The 20,452-nt window shown below is 35.3% G+C and overlaps 2 protein-coding genes across 8 annotated transcripts; both read right to left on the bottom strand.

The window, feature by feature from the left end:
- Positions 1 to 9,729: 9,729 nt before the first annotated feature.
- LOC141684061 (zinc finger BED domain-containing protein RICESLEEPER 2-like) lies at positions 9,730 to 13,860 on the bottom strand. 7 transcript variants are annotated; one of them, XR_012560534.1, is made up of 3 exons: positions 13,589 to 13,860; positions 10,327 to 12,333; positions 9,730 to 9,942 (listed from the first exon to the last, which is right to left on the bottom strand). XR_012560534.1 is itself a non-coding variant. In XM_074488896.1 (3 exons), the coding sequence occupies exon 3, from the start codon at positions 11,923 to 11,925 to the stop codon at positions 10,984 to 10,986; it is 942 nt and encodes a 313-aa protein (XP_074344997.1). In that variant the 5' UTR covers positions 11,926 to 12,333; positions 13,131 to 13,237; positions 13,589 to 13,860; the 3' UTR covers positions 9,730 to 10,983. The 7 variants fall into 7 exon arrangements, 4 of the variants coding, with proteins under 4 accessions (XP_074344997.1, XP_074344996.1, XP_074344995.1 ...); XR_012560535.1 differs by having other exon boundaries at positions 9,730 to 11,052; positions 11,869 to 12,333; XR_012560536.1 differs by having other exon boundaries at positions 11,869 to 12,333.
- A 1,720-nt stretch (positions 13,861 to 15,580) lies between these two features.
- LOC141682835 (cytochrome P450 CYP71D312-like) lies at positions 15,581 to 17,711 on the bottom strand. The gene is made up of 2 exons (XM_074487525.1): positions 16,722 to 17,711; positions 15,581 to 16,380 (listed from the first exon to the last, which is right to left on the bottom strand). Exons 1-2 carry the CDS (start codon positions 17,622 to 17,624, stop codon positions 15,757 to 15,759), a joined length of 1,527 nt encoding a protein of 508 aa, XP_074343626.1. The 5' UTR covers positions 17,625 to 17,711; the 3' UTR covers positions 15,581 to 15,756.
- Between the last annotated feature and the right edge of the window lie 2,741 nt (positions 17,712 to 20,452).

Below are 20,452 nucleotides of genomic sequence, written 5' to 3'. Positions count from 1 at the left end.
TAATTGCAACTAAGTAGAGAAATGACAAGTTAACATAAATGCAGAATGATAAATAATAAAGTAGTTCAGACATCTTATGGAACTGTTTCTTCAATACTCCCCTATAAGTTTGGTGGTGGATGAAGACTGAATACATGTTTGGACATTAGGTAAAAGTGTTGTTTTGCTGAGAGCCCTTTCGTAAGCAAGTATACCATGTTTGATTGAGTAGGGACATGAATTATAATGATGGTTCCATAGTTGATCTTATCACGTATGAACCGGAAATCCACATCAACATGTTTTGTGCGTTCATGGAGCACCGAATTTGCAGAATTTGGTATTGCAGCGTTATTATCACAATACAAGATGGCTAGTGGCAAATTAGTGATGCCCATGTCTTGAAGAAGTGCTTGGAGCCATGTAACCTCGTAGGAAGTTAGTGCCATAACACGATATTTCACTTCAGCCGAGGAGCGAGCCACAACTATCTATTTTTTTATTTTCCAAGAAATGGGGCTGAAGCCAATCAAAACACAAAAATTAGTTGTGGATCTTCGTGTCATGGGGCATGTAGCCCAGTCACTATCACAGTAAGCACAGAGTTCTACAGCTGAGTTAGAGGCTAAGAGTATACCTTGATTTTGTGTGCCCACAAGGTATCTGAGGAGATGAACAACAGCTTCCATATGAGTAGTGCACGGTTGTTGCATAAATTGAGTAAGAATGTGCACTGTGTAGACAATGTCAGGGCGTGTCACGGTCAAGTAGATCAATTTTCCCCGCAAGCGGTGATATGGATGAGGATCAATCAAAGGCTTGCCGACTTCCTTTGTCAGCCTAAGGTGTACATCAATTGGAATTTTCATTGGTGTTGTTAAATGCATATTAAACTCTTGCAAAAGGTCAATCAAGTACTTATGTTGAGAGACAAAGAATCCTGCAAATGACCTATCAACTTCGAGGCCCAAAAATATCGAAGATTTCCCAAATTCTTAATGTGGAATTTGGTTGATAACATGGTTTTGAGACCTTCAATGTCTGCTCTTGAATTACCATCTAGGAGTATATCATCTACGTACACCAAAATTAGAGTCAACGTACATGTAGTCATCTTGGTGAACAAGCTGTAATCTGATTTTGATTGGACAAAATCAAGATCAAGTAGTGTGGTGGAGAGCTTTGAAAACCAGAGACGGGGTGCCTGTTTGAAGCCATACAATGACTTTTTAAGTCGACATACTAGAGAGTTGTCAACAATAGAAAAGGGTTCGCTTTGTGAGATAGAAATTATGTAGTCTAAGTGAGTATAACCCAATGGCATTTTCATGTAAACCATTTCATGCAACTCTCCATGTAAGAACGCATTTGTAACATCCATTTTCTCTAAAATCCAGTCATTTATTGCTGCCACTGCTAACAGAGCTCGAATAGTTGCCATTTTCACGACCGGGGCAAAGGTTTGCTCGTAATCTACACCATATACTTGTTTGTATCCTAAAACAACCCGCCGAGCTTTAAAGCGTTCTATCTCCCCATCATCCTTAAACTTTGTTTTATATAACCATTTGCACCCAATCAATTTTTTACTACGAGGCAATGTGGTAATCTCTCACGTTTTATTTTCTTCGAGGGTAGTTAGTTCCAAGTTCATTGCATCCATCCAATGTTGGTGCCTTGCATCTTGTTAAAATGATTTTGGATCCTCAGTATTTGTTAAAGATGACATAAAGCTCTGGAAGGTTGATTGAATTGGTTGGTTCATAATAGTAGCACAAAGTGCAGTAGAGGTGGGAAATGGTTTGATAACATTGCATCTCGGTGGTTGAGGTGACTCCATTTGATCAACCTGATTTTTTTGAGAAAGATCATCACTTTGCCGAGGAGAGTCAACAATTAGAGGAGCACCTTCAAGTTCACTTGGAAGAAATATGTCATCACTGTAGTCACTACTTTGAACTGTAGCATGTGGAAAATTTATCGGCATTGGCTGCAAATAAGATATAGAGGTTGAATCCAACAAAGGGAATATATTCTCATGGAAATGCACATCTCTTGAAATAAATGAGGTCATTAAATCCAAACTCAGCAGCTTGAAGCCTCATTTTAGGGCTGGATACCCCACAAACACACATGGCACGACTCTTGGTTTAAATTTATCAACAAAATCTCCAGGTGGTGACCCAAACACTCAAAGCTCATTGTAATTAGGAGCTTCTCCAAATAACACTTCATATGTGATCAGATCTTTTAATACAGATGAGGGAATACGATTTATAATATAAGTTGCAGCAAGAATGCAATCACCCCAATACGTATTGGGCAGTCCAGATTGCAGCTTTAGAGCTCGAGCTACCTCCAAGATGTGACAATGTTTTCTTTCCACTCGTGCGTTCTGTTGTGGCCTATGGTTGCACGTTGTTTGATGTAGAATACCATGATCATTCATAAACTTAGTAAAATATTGATCATTGAACTCAGGAGCGTTGTCTGTCCTTATTTTCTTGATGGTTTTGTTGAATTGATTTACAACATAATTTTAGAATGCATTCAAAATACTTCCATAATCAGACTTCTTTTGAAGTAGATACACCCATGTCATTCTCGAATGATCGCCTACTAGAGTCAAGAAATACCTATACTTTTGCTTCGTGCATACCTTGTAAGGCCCCCATGTGTCTATGTGCACTAATTCAAAAGGTTTTGAAGCACGTGAAGTACTCAAAGTATAGGACAGTTTCACAAACTTAGACATGGGGCATGTGAGGTAGACGTTTAATTGAGGGTTAACGACAGCTTTGAAATTAAGAATCGGCTTCAACTTAGAATCAGATATATGTCCGAGTCTATTGTGCCAAATGGTGTACTTATCTATAGGTGACATGACTTTACATGATTGTGTTGTAGTGTTATTAGCTCTGCCAACATTTTCACTAGGAGGTGATGCACTCTCATTACTCAAGTAATATAGATTATTCTTCAAATATCCAGTTCCCATCACCAACTTAGTATCAGAATTAAGCATAAGACATTTTTTACCTCTAAATGTCACCTCACATTTACTATAGTTTCCCAACTTAGTGATATACAATATGTTGTGTGTGAAATAAGGAACAAACAACACATTAGCTAAAACAATTCCACAATTTAGAACAACATCACCTATATGTGTGATATTTACAGTGTTTGCATTGGGTAACCTAATGCTCAAGTGTGGCGCTGCAGGTCTAATATATGAGGAAGTTTCAAGGAGCAGGTCATGTGCTTAGAGGCTCCTGAATCCACAATCCATTCTTGATTTGTTGATTCAGCAGCACCACATGTAATCATACCTGAGAATGGCATGTCAAATTCTTCTTCACTCTGGTCCGTCACAACAGAGGCATAATTTCCAGGGATGAGCTTGAGCAGTTGTTGAAACTGTTGATGAGAAATCACCGTTTGATGCCTATCCTATATTCCCCCTGTTGTTTGTGCAGAATTTACTATCCGAGTTCCTGAACTTCTTTGTCCATTCCATCTTCCTGTATGTCCCCCTCCTCTTGCAGGTGGTCACATAGTTTTATAATGCCATTTAGGATACCCAACAACCAACGAACAAGTATCTGATGCGTGGCCTTGCTTTTTGCAAATATTGTAAACCATTAATTTTTCAAATGAGACATTAACTCCTTTACTAAACATGGACGAGATATCTTCATTACTTGAGTGATTTTGAAGGATATCGTATTGAGATTCTTCTTGTTGAATTATTGCACAAGCCATCTTCACACTTGGAAAGGGGGACACCATCAAAAGTTGGCTCCTTTGTTGGCCAAACACGTCATCGAGACCATTGAGAAACTGAAATAATCTGGACTCATCTTTCGGAATTTGAATAGCAGTCATAAGGGCTTTTATTTCATCAGATGTGGTGGTGAGTGAAGGCAGATCATTCATGGCCTCCAACTCTTTCCAAAGAGCACTCAATGATGTATAATACTCCACCAGTGTTTTACCATTTTGTCTTAAGCTGTACAAATCTTTACAAATCTTGTAGTTTCTTGACCCATTGCTCAAATAGAATCGTTTTTACAAAATTTTCCGGATTTCTGATGCAGGGTTTATAAAAAAAATTGATTGCTTGATTGTATCACAAACATTGTTGTGAATCCAGAAGATCACCATGTTGTTGCAGGTGTCCCATTGGACACCTTCTATATTGTATGTTTTGCTCCTTGCCTCAGTTCCTTCAACAAACCCAAACTTTCTCTTGGATGATAACTGGATCTCCATTGAACGTTTTCATGTACGATAATCAGCAGCGCCCTGAAGTTTAGTCACACTAATTGACAGCGGACTATCAGATGGATGAAGGAATAATGGGTTTTGCATATTTGCGAAGGAAAATTTACTGGTAATAGCCATCTATGCGAGTCAACTAATTAGCTCCTCAGTATGAACTATATTTAAAAAGACTAATTTTTCAATGTTGGTGAATGGTGAGCTTCCTAAATCAAATCACTTGCTAAATCAAATCACTTGCTAACTCTAATACCATGATACTTTTATGAAAAGTATAATGAAGGAAAGAAGAAACCAGGATTGGAGGCAGGGCAATAGATTAAGATTAGGCGGAAATGAATTGAAGCACAAATCTCATTCAAAATGATTAATAGTCTTGATCCAAATGATATAGGTTGTAGTTGTATATAGTACTAACAAGGCTAGACCTTATCCAAGGATACAAACTGACAATAACTAACAGTGGTCCCTAACAACTGGACATACTACCGGATATACTACCACTACTGTCCTTGATTGTTACCGGATTTATTTTTTATAGCCTATGTTTGCTCCATGAAATTTTGATGGATTTTGTTAGATAACAAACTTCAAAGTATATGCTTGTCTCGTTAATTGATATAAGTTATTTTTGTGAAGAAAAGAGAATTGATTTTAGTGCGAGTTGATATTAATTGTGATTGATTAACAGATTAGGATTCCTAGGTTTTTCATATTATTTATTATTTGATAATTAGGTTAAACAAATCTCATCTCAAATCTATTTGTTTAGTTCGCCTGATTTAAATTGTTAGGATTTTGAATTAAACAAATCTCATCTCAAATCTATTTATTTAGTTCGCCTGATTTAAGTTGTTAAGATTTTGAAAAATCGTGGTCTCTTTGAGTCAACCCGTAATTGCTCCCACTAATGTTTGCGCGCTTGCGGTTCTTATATTTTTACACATCAGTATGTTTGCCAACAGAGCTCTACACTGGGTGACTGCTAAGTTTAGTCCAGGTTCATCTTATATAATTCTTGGTTTTGATCTTGGGTTGAAACGATTCATAGAGATCCCTTCTCCAGTTGCTCACAACGGGAATGCACCAATTCTTGTGTAAATGTGTGGCTAATAAATAATAATGGGGCGGAAAATCCTTGGTTCAAAGCATTTTCCATGAAACAATCTGGTGCACTTGGATCTTTTATGGTTCTTATTAGGCCTGTTGTTTTCTCGAGGAATGGCAAGGATGAACTATTAGTGGTGAACAGCTCAAAACTTGTGTGGTATGACTCTGAAAGGAATGTAGCAAAGAATGTTAGGATTCATGGGCATCCGAGCAAGTTTGGTGTAGAATAATGCAGAGAGAGGCTCTTACAATTTTCCGAGAATGAGCAACCGCAGAAGCCGTCAAAAGACAAGAAAGATAAGAAGTAACAAAAGAGAAGAGACAAGAAAGAGAAGAAACAACCAAAGGATAGGTAAAAAAATGTTCAACTGTTGTGGTCTACAGTTGTGATTCTTTGGCAGTCCTTTTTCTTATATTTTGGTAGAACTTGGTCATTTTAAAATCAGGTTAGCTGGAACATTAATTGTGTGTGCTGAACATGTTTTTAGTACAGTAGCAGTAGCAGGTTCAATAAAACATATACTATCAGGTATAAAATATGGTATAGCTACGGCGTATGGTATGGCGGATCAATAATTGGTTAAGAATTCTCTTCTTCAATTCTTAGCACTTTTTTAGTTTCTTTGCTGCCAACTTTGAATATCTTTGATTTTTTGCTCAGGTTTATTATATTTGTAACACACCATGGAGCCTTATTTTAGTTTTTTCTCTTTAAAAAACTTTTTAGGCTGTTTGGTGTCAGTCTCTTTGTGACCAGTCCTAGAGCATAAAATAAGAGTGTTCTTCTAGTTTTCCTGATGATATTTTGTTACTAAAACGTTGTACACGCGTAACTAGGAAATTCATTTATGTTGCGTGTGTAGTGCCTTTACTTTTTTTTGGATAAAGAAAAAAGGAACAAAGTCTAGGGGCATACCCCGCGGAAAACAGCCAAATCAGAAAATTTGGTAAGATGCATGATGCCCAACATTAAAATATAACACACATAAAACCTACTAGTGCTAGTGCAAATCTAGAACTAGTACAAGGCAATAACTAGATCTGGATTCTTCACCGATGCTCGTTGAAATGACTTGCTGGAGAAGACCTTCTCTCGCACTAATCTCTTTATCAAGCCCATCAGAATAGCAGGAGGGAGTCTATGCCCTTGTTTGTGGATACAGTCATTTCTTTCTTTCCACAATCAATAAACAACGGCTGAAAAATATAAGTATGCCAAAAGCTTCTTCATACGAGATGGCCTAACTACCAAGAAGTGGCCATGGAGATAACTGTCCCAATTACAAGTGAAACCAAACCCTGCACTAGTGAAGATCACCGAAGCGTACGGACAGGTGCAGAACAGATGAGCATTAGATTCAACCTCGTTGTTACAGAGGACACAAAGGAGGTTCGTTGTTATATAGAAATTAGCCATACGCTCCTTCGTTATGAGGCGATTCTTAAAAGCCAACCAAAGAGTAAAAGAACATTTAGGCACCAAGAGCGGATGCCACACAACTTCAATCCATGGAGGTGACAGACAAGAAGCACGAATCGAATTCCAAAAGACTGAAATAGAAGTTTCAGCCATAGAATAACCATTCCAGCTTAGCTTATCTGATGCCTCAATAATAATAGAATTAATCTGGTCTCGTAAGTCAATAATCCAAGAATGATTCAAAGGAGGGAAACTCCAATGCTGGTTTATGATAAAACTTCCAACTGTAACCCATTCGGAAGTTCCAGAGATAGAAATAATTGATTTGTCAAACCTATGCAACAGTGGACAGTTCTCAGACCAGGGGTCATGCCAGAAGAGGAACTGAGACACATTTCCCACTTGGTATGTCATTCGGGACAGAGCTAGAGGACGCAGCTCAAGAATCTTTTTAACACACCATGAAGCTTTTGATGGGATAGGAATTTTCCAGAAAGCTTTATTGCGCATGAGTATGCTGTGAAACCATGCAATCCACAGGGAAGAATCCTTTCTCACAATACGATACTTTTGTGGCACAAAAGCATTTCAATTCACATGGATGTCTACTGCATATTGTCATTTTAACGAGGCACAAAAGAAGTTAATGTATTTTACTGTGCTTATTGTGTGCTCATGAACACACCATAGAAAAATAATATTTTATTTTGCTCACCTTTAAAAGGATTTTGGGTTCTTAAATCTTAATTTTATATATTTCTCGGGAATTTGGAAATATACATTATGTCTACTTCAAGCTTTCTCAAAATAAATTAGGATATTTGGTCTACGGTATTATGTACTACCATATTAATCCATACAATGGTCTTTACTGCAATGGCACCCATTGCATTTGAAACTCTCGCATCAAAATCACTTAAAAATAATGTATGGAGAAGGTTTTTGTTTACAGGACATGTAGTCATGTTGTCTTCTATTAGAACACCGATGATAGACTTGAAGGCATCTGGTTTTACAAAGGATCACACCTGAGCACATAAGTTTAGATGAAAAAGAGTTTGGTACTGATGGACATGGTGGTCACATGGCCCAGACGACCATGCACATGATCTTTCCGTCCTGAGTATCGAAAGCCATATCTAATATTCAGTTTCTAGTACTCCGCTATTCAAATTCCAAGAATTTGTTGATGCCTAGTGCTAATAAACAACGTACTAAGCACATGAGCAAATGCCAGAAAGCTATTCAGAATACTTAACTAGTGGTCAATATTTGATATAGATAGTTTCATGCTTCCAACTAGTCCAAGAAAGCTCATAGTATAAAGCTTATCAACAACTTCAGCAAATATATTTATGATGCTAATATTAGTCAAGCTTAAGCAATAAGAGGAGTTAGCATTTCTCTTTTCCCGTAAATTTATTATTTGTTGCTTCTCTCTTTCTCTGAGAGTTCATATATGTGAACCGTGACAGAAAAATAATAGGTCTTAGAAATAAAATTATTAGAATATTGACTATTGAGTATCAATTTAGTCTTGTTAAACTAATATTGTCATATAATTCTATTAAATATCTATTACTAAAAAGATAGTAGTCAGTAACTTCCCCATGCAAAATCATTTTATCTATTATCTTTTGCTTCCTTAGTCCAGAAATCTTTTGCTTGAATGTAATATTTAATTCCGGTATGATGATCTTTACTAATATCTTTGTCATTCGTGAACCACATATTTTGCAGAGATAATTTTCTTTCCAAGGGATTCAAACGGAAGTTATAAGGTACTTGGCTGAAAGATGGATGAGTCAGAAAAAAGGTAAGAATTTTTGGTAATCTAAGTCTGTTGCTAGGACGGTTTATGGCGATCATTCTTTTAAAGTTTAAATGTTTCATGACATGGTAAAGTCTCCATGGAAATCGTTTTCATTAGGTATCACTGTTTACATGCAGACAAATAGGCTACAAACTTATTTTGCCTATTCACTTCGGTTTGTCTGATAAAATATGCGTTGTTCATCAAGTATTACTATACACTTGCACCCAAATAAGCTAGGAACATACTTAATTGAGTTTTAAATTTTTTAAAGAAATAGAAATAAACTTGTAGCACAACTTTGAACTTGTTACCTGGGAAGGATAACTAACTCCCCAGAACTCGGTCTAAACGATTAAACCTACATAAGGGAATTAATAATCCTATAACAGGGAAGTATTCTAGCGTCAAATTTTATGAGCATGTTTTAGACAGTAGAATCATGTGGATTGGGGTGTGTTGGGGCCTGGGGGGTGTTGAGGTGTGTGTTTGGATGGATGTTGGAAATGTAATCGGGAATAAGAATACATGGATGAATATAGAGTTAATTTGAATGAGAATGATTTAAAAACTCTAAGGGGTGGGATGGGTATGATTTAATCTCCTATCAGGAATGGGGTTCTGCTTCCATACACTTTAATGAGTAATTTGAACACTGCATGAGATTGAGGTTCAATTTATGTTAACCGGACTAATCAACTATCAACCAAACACCACTTTTTTAAGTACATGAAAATGTCCCAGGAGAAACATTATTATGTGCAAATGAAAGAAATACGATTTTACATAGGTCTGTTCACGAACCGAGCTGTTCGCGAATAAACTCTAACTCAGCTCGTTAAGGGCTCGGATCGGTTCAGTTCGTTAAGGGCTCAAGCTCGAGCTCGAGCTCAAACACGAAAAAATGTTCGTTAAGAAAATGAGCTCGGGCCGAGTTTTTAGCATGTTCGGCTCGAGCTCAGCTCGAGATCGTTTGGCTCGAGCTCGGCTCATTAGAGCTCAAAAAAAATGCAAAAAATTCTGCTTATTTTTGTATAATAATTGCCCAGTTACCCTGCTTGCTAATATTTTTAGATTAAAATTACAGAAATCATTTTCATCAATCCATGTTCCCACACCAGAATAAAAGAAAAGTCTAAATCAATTATCCAAGTACAAAAACCATATAAATTTTAAATTAGATTACATTTCCAAAATTTAAAACCAAAATAGAATTTATAGCAAATTGTAGCAACTCCAGCTTGGCATTCCCAACTCCTCCAGGTTGATGTTTAATGTTTCCATCTAGTGCACTTAGCCATCAGCAAATAGATGTACATCCCAGTAACTGACTTGACTGCAAATAGTTAGTTATATAAAACATGATACTGATCTCACATAAAACATAAAACATGGTTCATAAAACAGGTTCCTTCATAAATGACATATTACAGGGTTCATAAATCAGGGTTTCTTCATAAATGACTCTATATGATATAGAGACCACAGAGCAGCAAACAAGCTAAGCCACAATAACTCCAGGAAAAATACACCAAGTCCCATAACAGGACAATATTATATAAATATCTAGATTAAGTTCATAACAGGACAAGGGCTATCAGGGGACTAGGTCATACAAGCCTGTAAAGGAGTAATCTATCTATCATGTCTTATAAGCATATTTATTTTATAATTAGACTCATTTAAACTATCAGGGGTATAAAATCAGATTCTTATAAACCTGTTTAGATTTTTTCAGGCCATACAATTCGTGCACCCAATCTGCTCCGCACAACAATATTTCAACTGTTTCGGGCTTCAAACAGGAGCGGTGCGGTTCAATTACTCTACTACCAGCACTGAATGTAGATTCTGAAGCCACAGTGCTAATAGGAATGCTCAAAATATCAGATGCCATTTTGGAAAAAATAGGAAATTTTGCAGAGTTTCCTTTCCACCACGTTAGAACGTCAAATTTAGAACTTGGAACAATAATTTTCTCACTCAAGTACTCCTTAAGTTCTGACTTTGTGGGCTCAAAAATACCTCCACTTTCTCGAATGAAACTCTCGTAATCATATATTCCTTTAGGTGTTTCCCTTTGTTTACTCGTGAAACTTGCATCAGAGGAAGAAATTTCACTTGATTCATTTCTTTCCTTATTAGCATCATTTTAAATCGTGGATCCATGACCGCACCAATTGACATTATTAATTTCATTTCGCCCCAGTATTTCTCAAACTTCAGCTCCATTTTTCACGCCATCTCTCGAATATGCATATTTGGATCAATTGCCTTTTTGTCTATTATCTGCCTAACCCTCCTTATTTCTGATAAAAACAGATTTGAAGTAGAATATTGCGTTCCAGAAACAACTTTCGTGACATCTGAAAAAACTTCAAGAAATGAACACACACCTACAACTCTTTCCCAGTCTGACTGGACTTGGTACATACTCCTTAAATCCCTGATCAGATGAGCTATACATAAGAAATGCATCTCTGAACTCAATCGCACATGACATCATATTATATGTCAAGTTCCAGCGAGTTGAAACATCCAAAATCAGTTTCTTATATTTCAGACCTAAGAACATTGAAATTTTGGCAAACTTAATCCTACGACTTTCAGAGGCTTCTATATATTTAATACCATCCCTGACTTTATCAACTATTTCTTTGGTTAGTTCTAACCCATCCTGCACACATAGGTTCAATATGTGTGCACAACAACGTGCATGAAACATTTTTCCCTCAATTGATAATACCCTTCTAACACTAAAAGTTTGCTTAAAATATCGTAAAGCAACGTCATTCGCAGCAGCATTATCGACGGTTAACGTCCCAATTTTATCAATTATTCCCCATTCATTCAAACATTTGAACAAAACTTCTGAAATTATAAATCCACTATGCAGGGGAGGCACATTACAAAAATTCAGAACCCTCATATTAAGATTCCAATCGGAATCGATCCAATGACCGGTGACAACCATATAACCAAGTTTCTGATGTGAGGAAGTCCACATACCGGTTGTAATATTAATCTTTCTAACAGATTTGAACAATTCACTTAACTTATTTTTCTCAATTTCGTAAGTACCAATACAATCTTTTTTAACAACATACCTAGTAATTTTTTGCCAATAAGGGGTGGCTGTTCTCATTACCTTGTCAAACATAAAGCTTTCTGCATGCCTAAATGGAAGTTCATTTACCAAAATATAATGAGAAACTATTTTTCTCATTTCAGCATGATCATATTTAAAATTGCCAAGTGTTACCTCGGATGATATCGTCGCTCGGTTGAAACTGTAGTGTTGCTTGATTTGTTTGCCCATGTTCCCTCAAACATTTATCCATGTGCCTGTTTAGCGTGGTTGTGCAACCCGTACTGCCTAATTTCATTCTTACTATTTTACAAATTTTACAAATCGCAATCTTCTGATTGTTTTCCTCAATCATGTCCAAATATGGCCAACACCGGGATTTCTTCTTCCTCTGCTTCTATTGGTAGGGCTGAGTAGACTCTTGAGTTTCAAGGCTACCACTTTTTCTTTTTCGCGAAATTTCCTCTTGTTCAATTTGTTCAGTCTGTTCACGCCGTTCAGATGCGCCATTATTCTCACCAACATCTTCATATTCTGATTCATCGCCAAGGCTTCTCAACTCTTCAAATTCAGCATTTTCCGGAATAATTTCAATTTGATTTTTTTTTTCTGGGAAGGTGCAATTACAAATCTACACATCTGCACACCATTAAACAATATGGTATGAATAAATAAACAGTAGCATAAAACAGTAGCATGAAACAATAATTTAAAAGGTAAGAAACAACAATTTAAAAGGGAAGAAACAACAATTTATGAAACATGGCAGCTCTTACATAACAGGGATTGAATAGAGTGTAAAAAAAAATGACAGTAGATCACAACACCAAAAAGTCAGCATATAGCATATTGTAAATTGAAAATCGTACTTACCAATCATCCAAACTATTACAAGTTAAAGATATAACTCAACTCTTCAATGCTCGCCAAACTACCACTCAGGGTGTGTTTTTATAACTTAAAAATATAAAACTCCTAAAATGCAGTGTAATAAAAAACTCCACTTCGAGCTAACTGAATCAATCCACTTTTTAATTCTCCAAACCTAAACCAGAGAGTGACGATAATCGCAACAAAGAACTCCGTAATACAACATCGTAAAGGTACAATGGATAATAAAGACGCGGGATGTGGCATGATTCATGACTAAGAGGCTAATTTCATAAAACAAATCAGAATACACCAAATCAAAACTGCTTCCAGACAGGCATCAAAAAACAGGATACACACTCCCAAGGACCAAAAAATTCCTTCCACTTCAATGTTTTTGAACCAGCACTTGACTACTTGTATGCAACATAAAGTTATAGAGTAATGCTCCTTTGTCACATTTACTACTTGATACAGTCAATCTTAAGGCAGGCATGTCAACACAGACAAAATCACATAAAAAGTGTCATTCTTAAAATTCATAATAAAAAAAAAACAAACAGTACACAGTAATAACGAATAGACAAATATCAGAGTGATTAACAAATCTGGTGCAGAGTACTTGAGCTAGTTATTGTTACTCTGTGGAACTCCAACAAAAGATATATCAGACCTGAAACATGTGTCAAAACAATATATATATTTATATATATATACAGAAAAGTTTATTAAAAATCAAGAAAATTACGCATAATTAACACCAAACTACAACATTTTAAAGCTAGATAAAATGGGGGATGTAAAAGCACATACATGAATTTAATTAACAAGTTAACAAAGTGAACAATTAGACATTTAATTATAGATATACGATTCTCGTGTGTGTATAAATTTGTGTGTAGAGATAAAATTATGTAACGGGAGATAAAAAAAGCAACGAAGAAGTATCATGTGTGTATGTATGTATACAGAAATATATATATATATATATATATAACGGTGTAGAAATGTTGGGGATTTGTACCTTGTAGGAGATGTAAAAATCGAACAGAGAAGAAGAACAAAAGGGGTTACAATCTGTAGATACGATTCTGTAGTTTGGACTGAACACTGAGAAATGAGAATCTAAGATTTGATTTACAATTTAGGGTTGATTTTGGTTTGGGGATTTAGGGATTTAGTCATTTTGCGGTTTAGGGATATAGATGAGAATCACATGGACTGATTGAGAAAACAGGGAATGAACGAACATATCATGGGTTAGGGTTTTCTGTGGGTTTGGCTTTGCATTCTTTGAATTCAGCCCAATTAAGAAAAAGAAATTCTAAAAATATAGTTTTATATTTTGGATTATTATATCTTTTTAATTCATGAAATTATATTAAAGTGTAAGTGATTTCATGAAATTATATATTTTAGTCGTATGGAAAAATTTTCGGATAAATATAAATTTGTCTCATTTGCTAGTTTTACAATCAACCAGTAGTTTAATCACTGTTTAGTCTCATATTAATATTTCAGTCTTTTTAAAATTATTTATGAATAATTTAACTGGACGGATGTTAATATTTATTTTTTATAGTGATATGACAAATGTTTTAGAAAAAAATAAATGTATTTAGTTTGTTATTTTAACAGTGTTTTGACGAGAACTTATAACTAATGTTTATTCTTGTACTAATGTTCCAATTTTTTAAAAATACTGACGAATGATCCAACTATACGGATATTAAGATCTATATATTTTAGTGATATGACAAAAATTTTAGAAAAAAATTGATGTATTTGGTTTGTTATTTTAACAATCAACGAGTGTTTTGACAAGTACTTGTAACTAGTGTTTATGCCTGTATTAATGTTTTATTTTTTAAAAAATATTGAAGAATGATCCATCCGTACGGATGTTAAGATATATATATTTTAGTGATATGACAAAAAAAAATTTAAAAAAATAAATGTATTTGGTTTGTTATTTTAACAATCAACATGTGTTTTGACCAATACTTGTAACTAGTGTTTATCCTTATATTAATATTTCATTATTTTTTAAAATATCGAAGAATGATCCATCCATACGGATGTTAAGATTTATATATTTTAGTGATATGAAAAAAAATTTAGAAAAAAAATAAATGTATTTGGTTTGTTATTTTAACAATCAACAGGTGTATTGACGAGTACTTGCAACTAGTGTTTATTCTTGTAGTAATGTTTCAATTTTTTAAAAATAATGATGAATGATCCAACCGTACGGATGTTAAGATTTATATATTTTAGTGATATGACAAACTTTTTAGAAAAAATAAATGTATTTAATTTGTTATTTTAACAGTCAATCGTGTTTTGACCGGTACTTGTAACTAGTGTTTATCCTTGTATTAATGTTTCATTTTCTTAAAAATATTGAAGAATGATCAAACCTTACGGATGTTAAGATCTATATATTTTAGTGATATAACAAAAAATTAAGAAAAAAATAAATGTATTTGGTTTGTTATTTTAACAATCAAAGGTGTTTTGACGAGTACTTGTAACTAGTGTTTATTCCTACAGTAATGTTTCAATTTTTTAAAAATATTGACGAATGATCCAACCGTACGGATGTTTATATCTATATAATTTAGTGATATGACAAAATTTTTAGAAAAAAATAAATGTATTTGGTTTGTTATTTTAACCGTCAACCGTGTTTTAACCAGAATTTTTACCAAGCTCGACTCGGCTCGGCTCGACTCGGCTCGGCTCGACTCGACTCGTTTTGATGGAGAAAGCTCGTGTTCGGCTCGGTTCGGCTCTGTTGGGCTCGGCTCGATATTGTTCGGTAAAAGCTCGTGTTCAGCTCGGTTCGATTTTGTTCGTGTTCGGCTCGTTCATTAACGAGCTCGAGCTCTAAGAAGGTTTTCTGTTCGTTAAAAAAGCTTGGCTCGGCTCGGCTCGGTTCGTCAAAAAAAAAATCTCGACTCGGTTCGATCTAATCTCGACTCGACTCGGTTCGTGAATAGCTCTAATTTTACAAACCGAAATTGTAAGTAATTATATAGATTAAAGCATTTTCTTACACTGGTTTGGTCATGGCCTCACCAAAGGCAATATAAACCTTATTTTATTCTCAAGCTTAACATGCATTAAAACTCTGTTTTTGGTTGGTTTGTTGTATATTCCAAGGCATGTCATGCGACTTGAATCAACTAATTAAGCCTTCTGAGCTGTATATTCAGAGGTGGGAATCAAGACCAAATGATTCTTTCTCTTAGTAGTTGATCCAAAGGCATCCTCCACGTCAAGATCTTCTGGTTTCATATCATTAGGAAGCTTCCAATCAAAATGGTAGAGCAGTTGAGTAAGGGGAAGCTCAACTCCAGCTATTCCAAAATTCATGCCTGGACACATTCTTCTTCCTGATCCAAATGGTAAGTAATCGTAGTCGAGTCCGATGAAATCAATAGAATTGTTCTCAAATCTCTCCGGTATAAAACTTTCAGCATCAACCCAATATTCAGGGTCTCTTCCAATAGCCCAAGAATTGATGATGACTTTAGTATTCACTGGAATAGTGTACCCATCAATCTCACATTCTTTCCTGCATTGTCTAGGTAATAATAATGGAAGAGGTGTGTGCAATCGTAGAGCTTCTTTGATGACCAACTTTAAGTAACTCAATCCTTGAATGTCATCTTCAGTTATTGTTTGTTTTCCTTTGAGGGCTTCGCGTACTTCTGTTTGCACCTTCTTCATTACTCTAGGATTCCTCATCAACTCTGACGTAGCCCATTCGATGACAGCTGAAGTTGTATCGATTCCGGCTGTGAACATATCCTGCACCACATACCAACTTAATGAGGAAGTCTCTGAACTACTTACAATATTTATAGAATTTGATTATTATTGAAGGCAAGCAACCAATCAATAAATGTTACTACTAGTGAGATGTATAATTTTTTTACATTACCGCACTTATGTCCGACACCTGCTTTTTATGGAAATACAAAATGCCAATTCATTCTTACCGCTTTGAGAACACAGGTTTAATCCAAAAGTTAGAAGGGTTTTCACCTCATGGTGCTTATTATCAACGGTAAATATGATGCAACAATCATCTGCCGAACTATTTATACAGTAGTTAGATTATAATGGAAGTATTTAAATGAGTTAATTACCAGTACAATTCCTTGGATGTCATTAGAAGTCATGGGAAATTCAAGGCGTTCATTCTCATTAACTCTTAAAAGGACATCAATGAGATCTTCCTCATCTGCATCATTATCAATTGTCTCTTCTTCTTTTTTCCTAGCCAACTTTTCTCTATGCTCCTCAATGATTGAACCAAAAATAGGGTCGATGGCATTTCTCAACTTCTGTATTCCACTTTTCATCCCAGTAAGAGTAGGAAGAAACCTGATCGATGGAAACAAATCAGGAAGCAGAAAACCCGCACCCCAATACGATATCTCTTCAACGATTTTCGCGAGCTCATCATCACTTCTTTTTCCAGTTGCAGCTCTAGAAATCACCCCGTGCGCCAAATCTGCAACACTTTCACTGAGATTGAACGACGATCCGATAGAATTCCTAATGTTTTTCAAGAGAATCTCGGACTCATCCTCACGAATTGATCGAAATGACTTGACTTTTTTGACACTCAAGAGCTCCAATGTGCATATTTTGCGCATTTGTCTCCAGTAATCACCATAGAGTGCTAAAACAATGTCTCTACAATTTGCCAAGATAATTTCACCAAGTACAAGTCCTGGCCTATCTGCAAGTGCAAGGTCATTGGTACGTAGTGCTTGTTTGGCAGCTTTAGCTGATGATATTACAACTAGAGGGATCTCACCGAGCTGAAGTTGCATGACAGGTCCATGTTTTTTGGCTAGTGCTTGCAGACCACGGTGCGGAATTTTACCAGCTGCAGCTACTTGTGGTAGATTACCTACGAAGGGTAGTTTTAATGGACCTGGTGGAAGATTTTTAGTATTTGTTTCGGATGTTTTAGATTTCTTTAGTAGTTTGATCAAGAAGATGAAGAATATTATGGCAAGAATAGGTGAGTAAATTTCCATGATCACTGCTTGCAGACTGCAGTTTTACGAAGAGGAGATTGTCGTATGCAAATGCAATGATCTCAATTTCCCATTTTATATGCAAATCTTGGGTAAAGTAGTGAAGCTATTAGCTACATGCAAGAATTATAGCATGACCTTATGACTTTTGTGGCTGAAGATGAAATGTACCGGCGTCGACATAGCTGAATGGCTTGCGCATAATGGCAATATTAGTTCGTAATAAATTTAACTGAAAGTCCTATTTTTAAATATTAGTTAAACTATATTACACACTTCAGTTGTGCAAATTTTAATGTACCAACCCCATTCGAGTTATTCCCCACTCCTTACTCTGAAAAAGTGTACATAATATATTTTTGTTATATAATTAATTACACACTCATGTTATTGCAGAAATTCGTGACTTTCTGCAGAAGAAATACGAGTTCAATCATAATTAATAATGAAAATTCGGATATTTTCATGTTTGGATCATATTTTAGTTTTTGATTGCTCCAATAGTCCCCTACAGTACTAGGACCGGCACTGGATATATATAGCATCAAAAGTCATAATTAATCAGAGTCACATCTGGACCAACAATTAACTTATTACTGTATCTTCTAGAATGCTATATATATGAGCCTGTATTTGAGAGAAAACTTTCCGGGAGCTTGGTCAATGCCATACACTAACATGCAAATCCAAAGTACGCTAGTCTTAAGTCTACACACGCAGCATTGATTTCATATTAGTGAGAAATTAATAATTTGGTGACAGAGGAAATTAGAAATATATAATATTCCTCCTTGTAGAAATCAGAAATGCATGCATGCAGTAGCTAGTATTCCTTTCTTGACCAGCACGCCATCATGTCTCTATCAATTTTTTTGGTGGCTAAATATTCTTAAATTCAACCAAGTGATCAGCAGATGTAGTAAACCGGCGTCTGATTAACCTCCGTTTCATTCATTTCTTCTACTTTTGCAGAAACTCCTACACCAGTAATGTTATTAATTTATTGCAGCTACTCCACATATAATACTCACCAGTCCAGCGCGGTTGTGTATAATTTAGTGCTATATTGTGGTTTTTCTAGATTCTTTTGGCTGGTTTTGTAATGAGTAATTATCCGTTTTGTTTTTTTATTTAAATTTACTCTACAACAAGAACTAATTAGCAATTGTTTGTGTACCAAATTTAGTGGCACCCTAGCTCACACATAACAAATGGGCATGAATTGGACTTTGGTGGTTTTAATGTACTCCCTCCATCCTTTATTACACGTCATTTTTTATAAAATTAAGTATATTAAAAAAAAAATTGGTTGAATAAGATTTTTTATCAAATACTTTTGTGTAATGAAAAATGAGAATTAAATTAAGTTTTAAAAAATTAAATATTGAAAACAATAAATATAGAGATAGTTTTGAAAAATTATCCATATTGAAACAAGAGATGTGCAAGTAATTTGAGACCAATTTCTTTTTAAAAGGAACATTTATATTGAGACGTCACATTTCTAACACAACAATTTTTTTATGAGTCTCACGAGTTTTATTGAGGAAATTTTTTGTGGACGGGAATTCACGGAGTTATTTAAAGTTTGTTACTTCAGTTCTCATTAGGCAGAAAAACTGTTAGAAAATTTATGCAATTTCGTTTCTGGTTGTTACGTTGAACTCAGTACTGCTGTTAATTAATAATGTATATCGCAGAAAACTTCTATGGAAACGTCTATTGTTACTCTGACAAATCAAAGGAATGAAAATGGTTGAGCAAAATAAGAGGATTAATGAAAGTAAAATGGATTAGAAATTGTCAAACAAAATGGATAGCGAAGTGAATATTCTTAAAAACCAACAATATCCATAACATTCTTGGGCCAGCGAAATCAGCGATCAGTCCATTTGGCACTTTTATTATACTAGCTTATAATTCATAAGATGCACGATTTTTAATTTATTTTTTTAATTTTTTAATGTGGAATTAAATTTTTGTAGTTATATATAATAAAATATCTAATCATATTTCATCTTCATATTTTGGTGTTTGAATAGTAATACGATAATGTAATCACCTTATATTTATGATTTACAATTTGTTAAATTTCTAATCATATTTTATCAAGGATTGTATTATAACATGGTATTGTAATTGGTATTTGAATAGTAGTTAAAATGGAATAAAAATAACCCTAATTGTGAAATTAATGTCGCATTAATTAAACCAGATTTGGTCCAAGGGAAAAGCCCAATTAATGAGGCCCAAAACCCTAATTATTTATTAATTTCATAATTAATAAGGGGATAATTAAATAGCCCAATAAATGTGTTCAAATAAGTAACTACTTCTACAAGGAGTAGCCTCCAAGCAACCTAAATTCAGAAGGAAACTAATTTCGGCTTTTTAGGACTCCAAAGTCCAATCAAAGATGGATACTTGCCCACCAAGTCACCCAATTCTACCCTAATTTCTAGACTCTCAACGTCTATATAAAGGGTCTTACCCCTTCAACTTCAGAGGGATGTTTTTCTGGACAAGAGCTCCTTACGTCACCACCATGAAACCACATTTTGGAGCACAGCTTTAAGCATCACGAAACCGCGCAGGCATCCTACAAGCCACGAGGCAATTGCCTGGAACGACGTGTTAGACTTAGTCCTTGAAGGACATGAAAATCATTACGTCCTTGGTGAGCTCTCGCGCCATAGCCCCTTTTGGCTTGATCCTTGGCATACACCAAGGTACGTAGGCATCCTGTGAGGGCAGATTCAAGCCATGAAATACAAGCGCAACCATTAAAACTCGAAGCTTATCAAATCCTAACATTAAATACGCACAAT

The sequence above is a fragment of the Apium graveolens genome, chromosome 9, assembly GCF_009905375.1.
Source record: "Apium graveolens cultivar Ventura chromosome 9, ASM990537v1, whole genome shotgun sequence".
Taxonomy (NCBI): domain Eukaryota; kingdom Viridiplantae; phylum Streptophyta; class Magnoliopsida; order Apiales; family Apiaceae; genus Apium; species Apium graveolens.
This window is presented reverse-complemented; position numbering and strand designations above follow the sequence as displayed.

Excerpts from the sequence above, each read along its gene's own strand:
- LOC141684061 (XM_074488896.1), bottom strand. The coding sequence starts at position 11,925 with ATGGGCAAACAAATCAAGCAACACTACAGTTTCAACCGAGCGACGATA.
- LOC141682835 (XM_074487525.1), bottom strand. The coding sequence starts at position 17,624 with ATGGAAATTTACTCACCTATTCTTGCCATAATATTCTTCATCTTCTTG. Across the intron at positions 16,381-16,721 it reads ACATCCAAGGAATTGTACTG|GATATGTTCACAGCCGGAAT; the intron begins GTAATTAACTCA and ends TATGTGGTGCAG.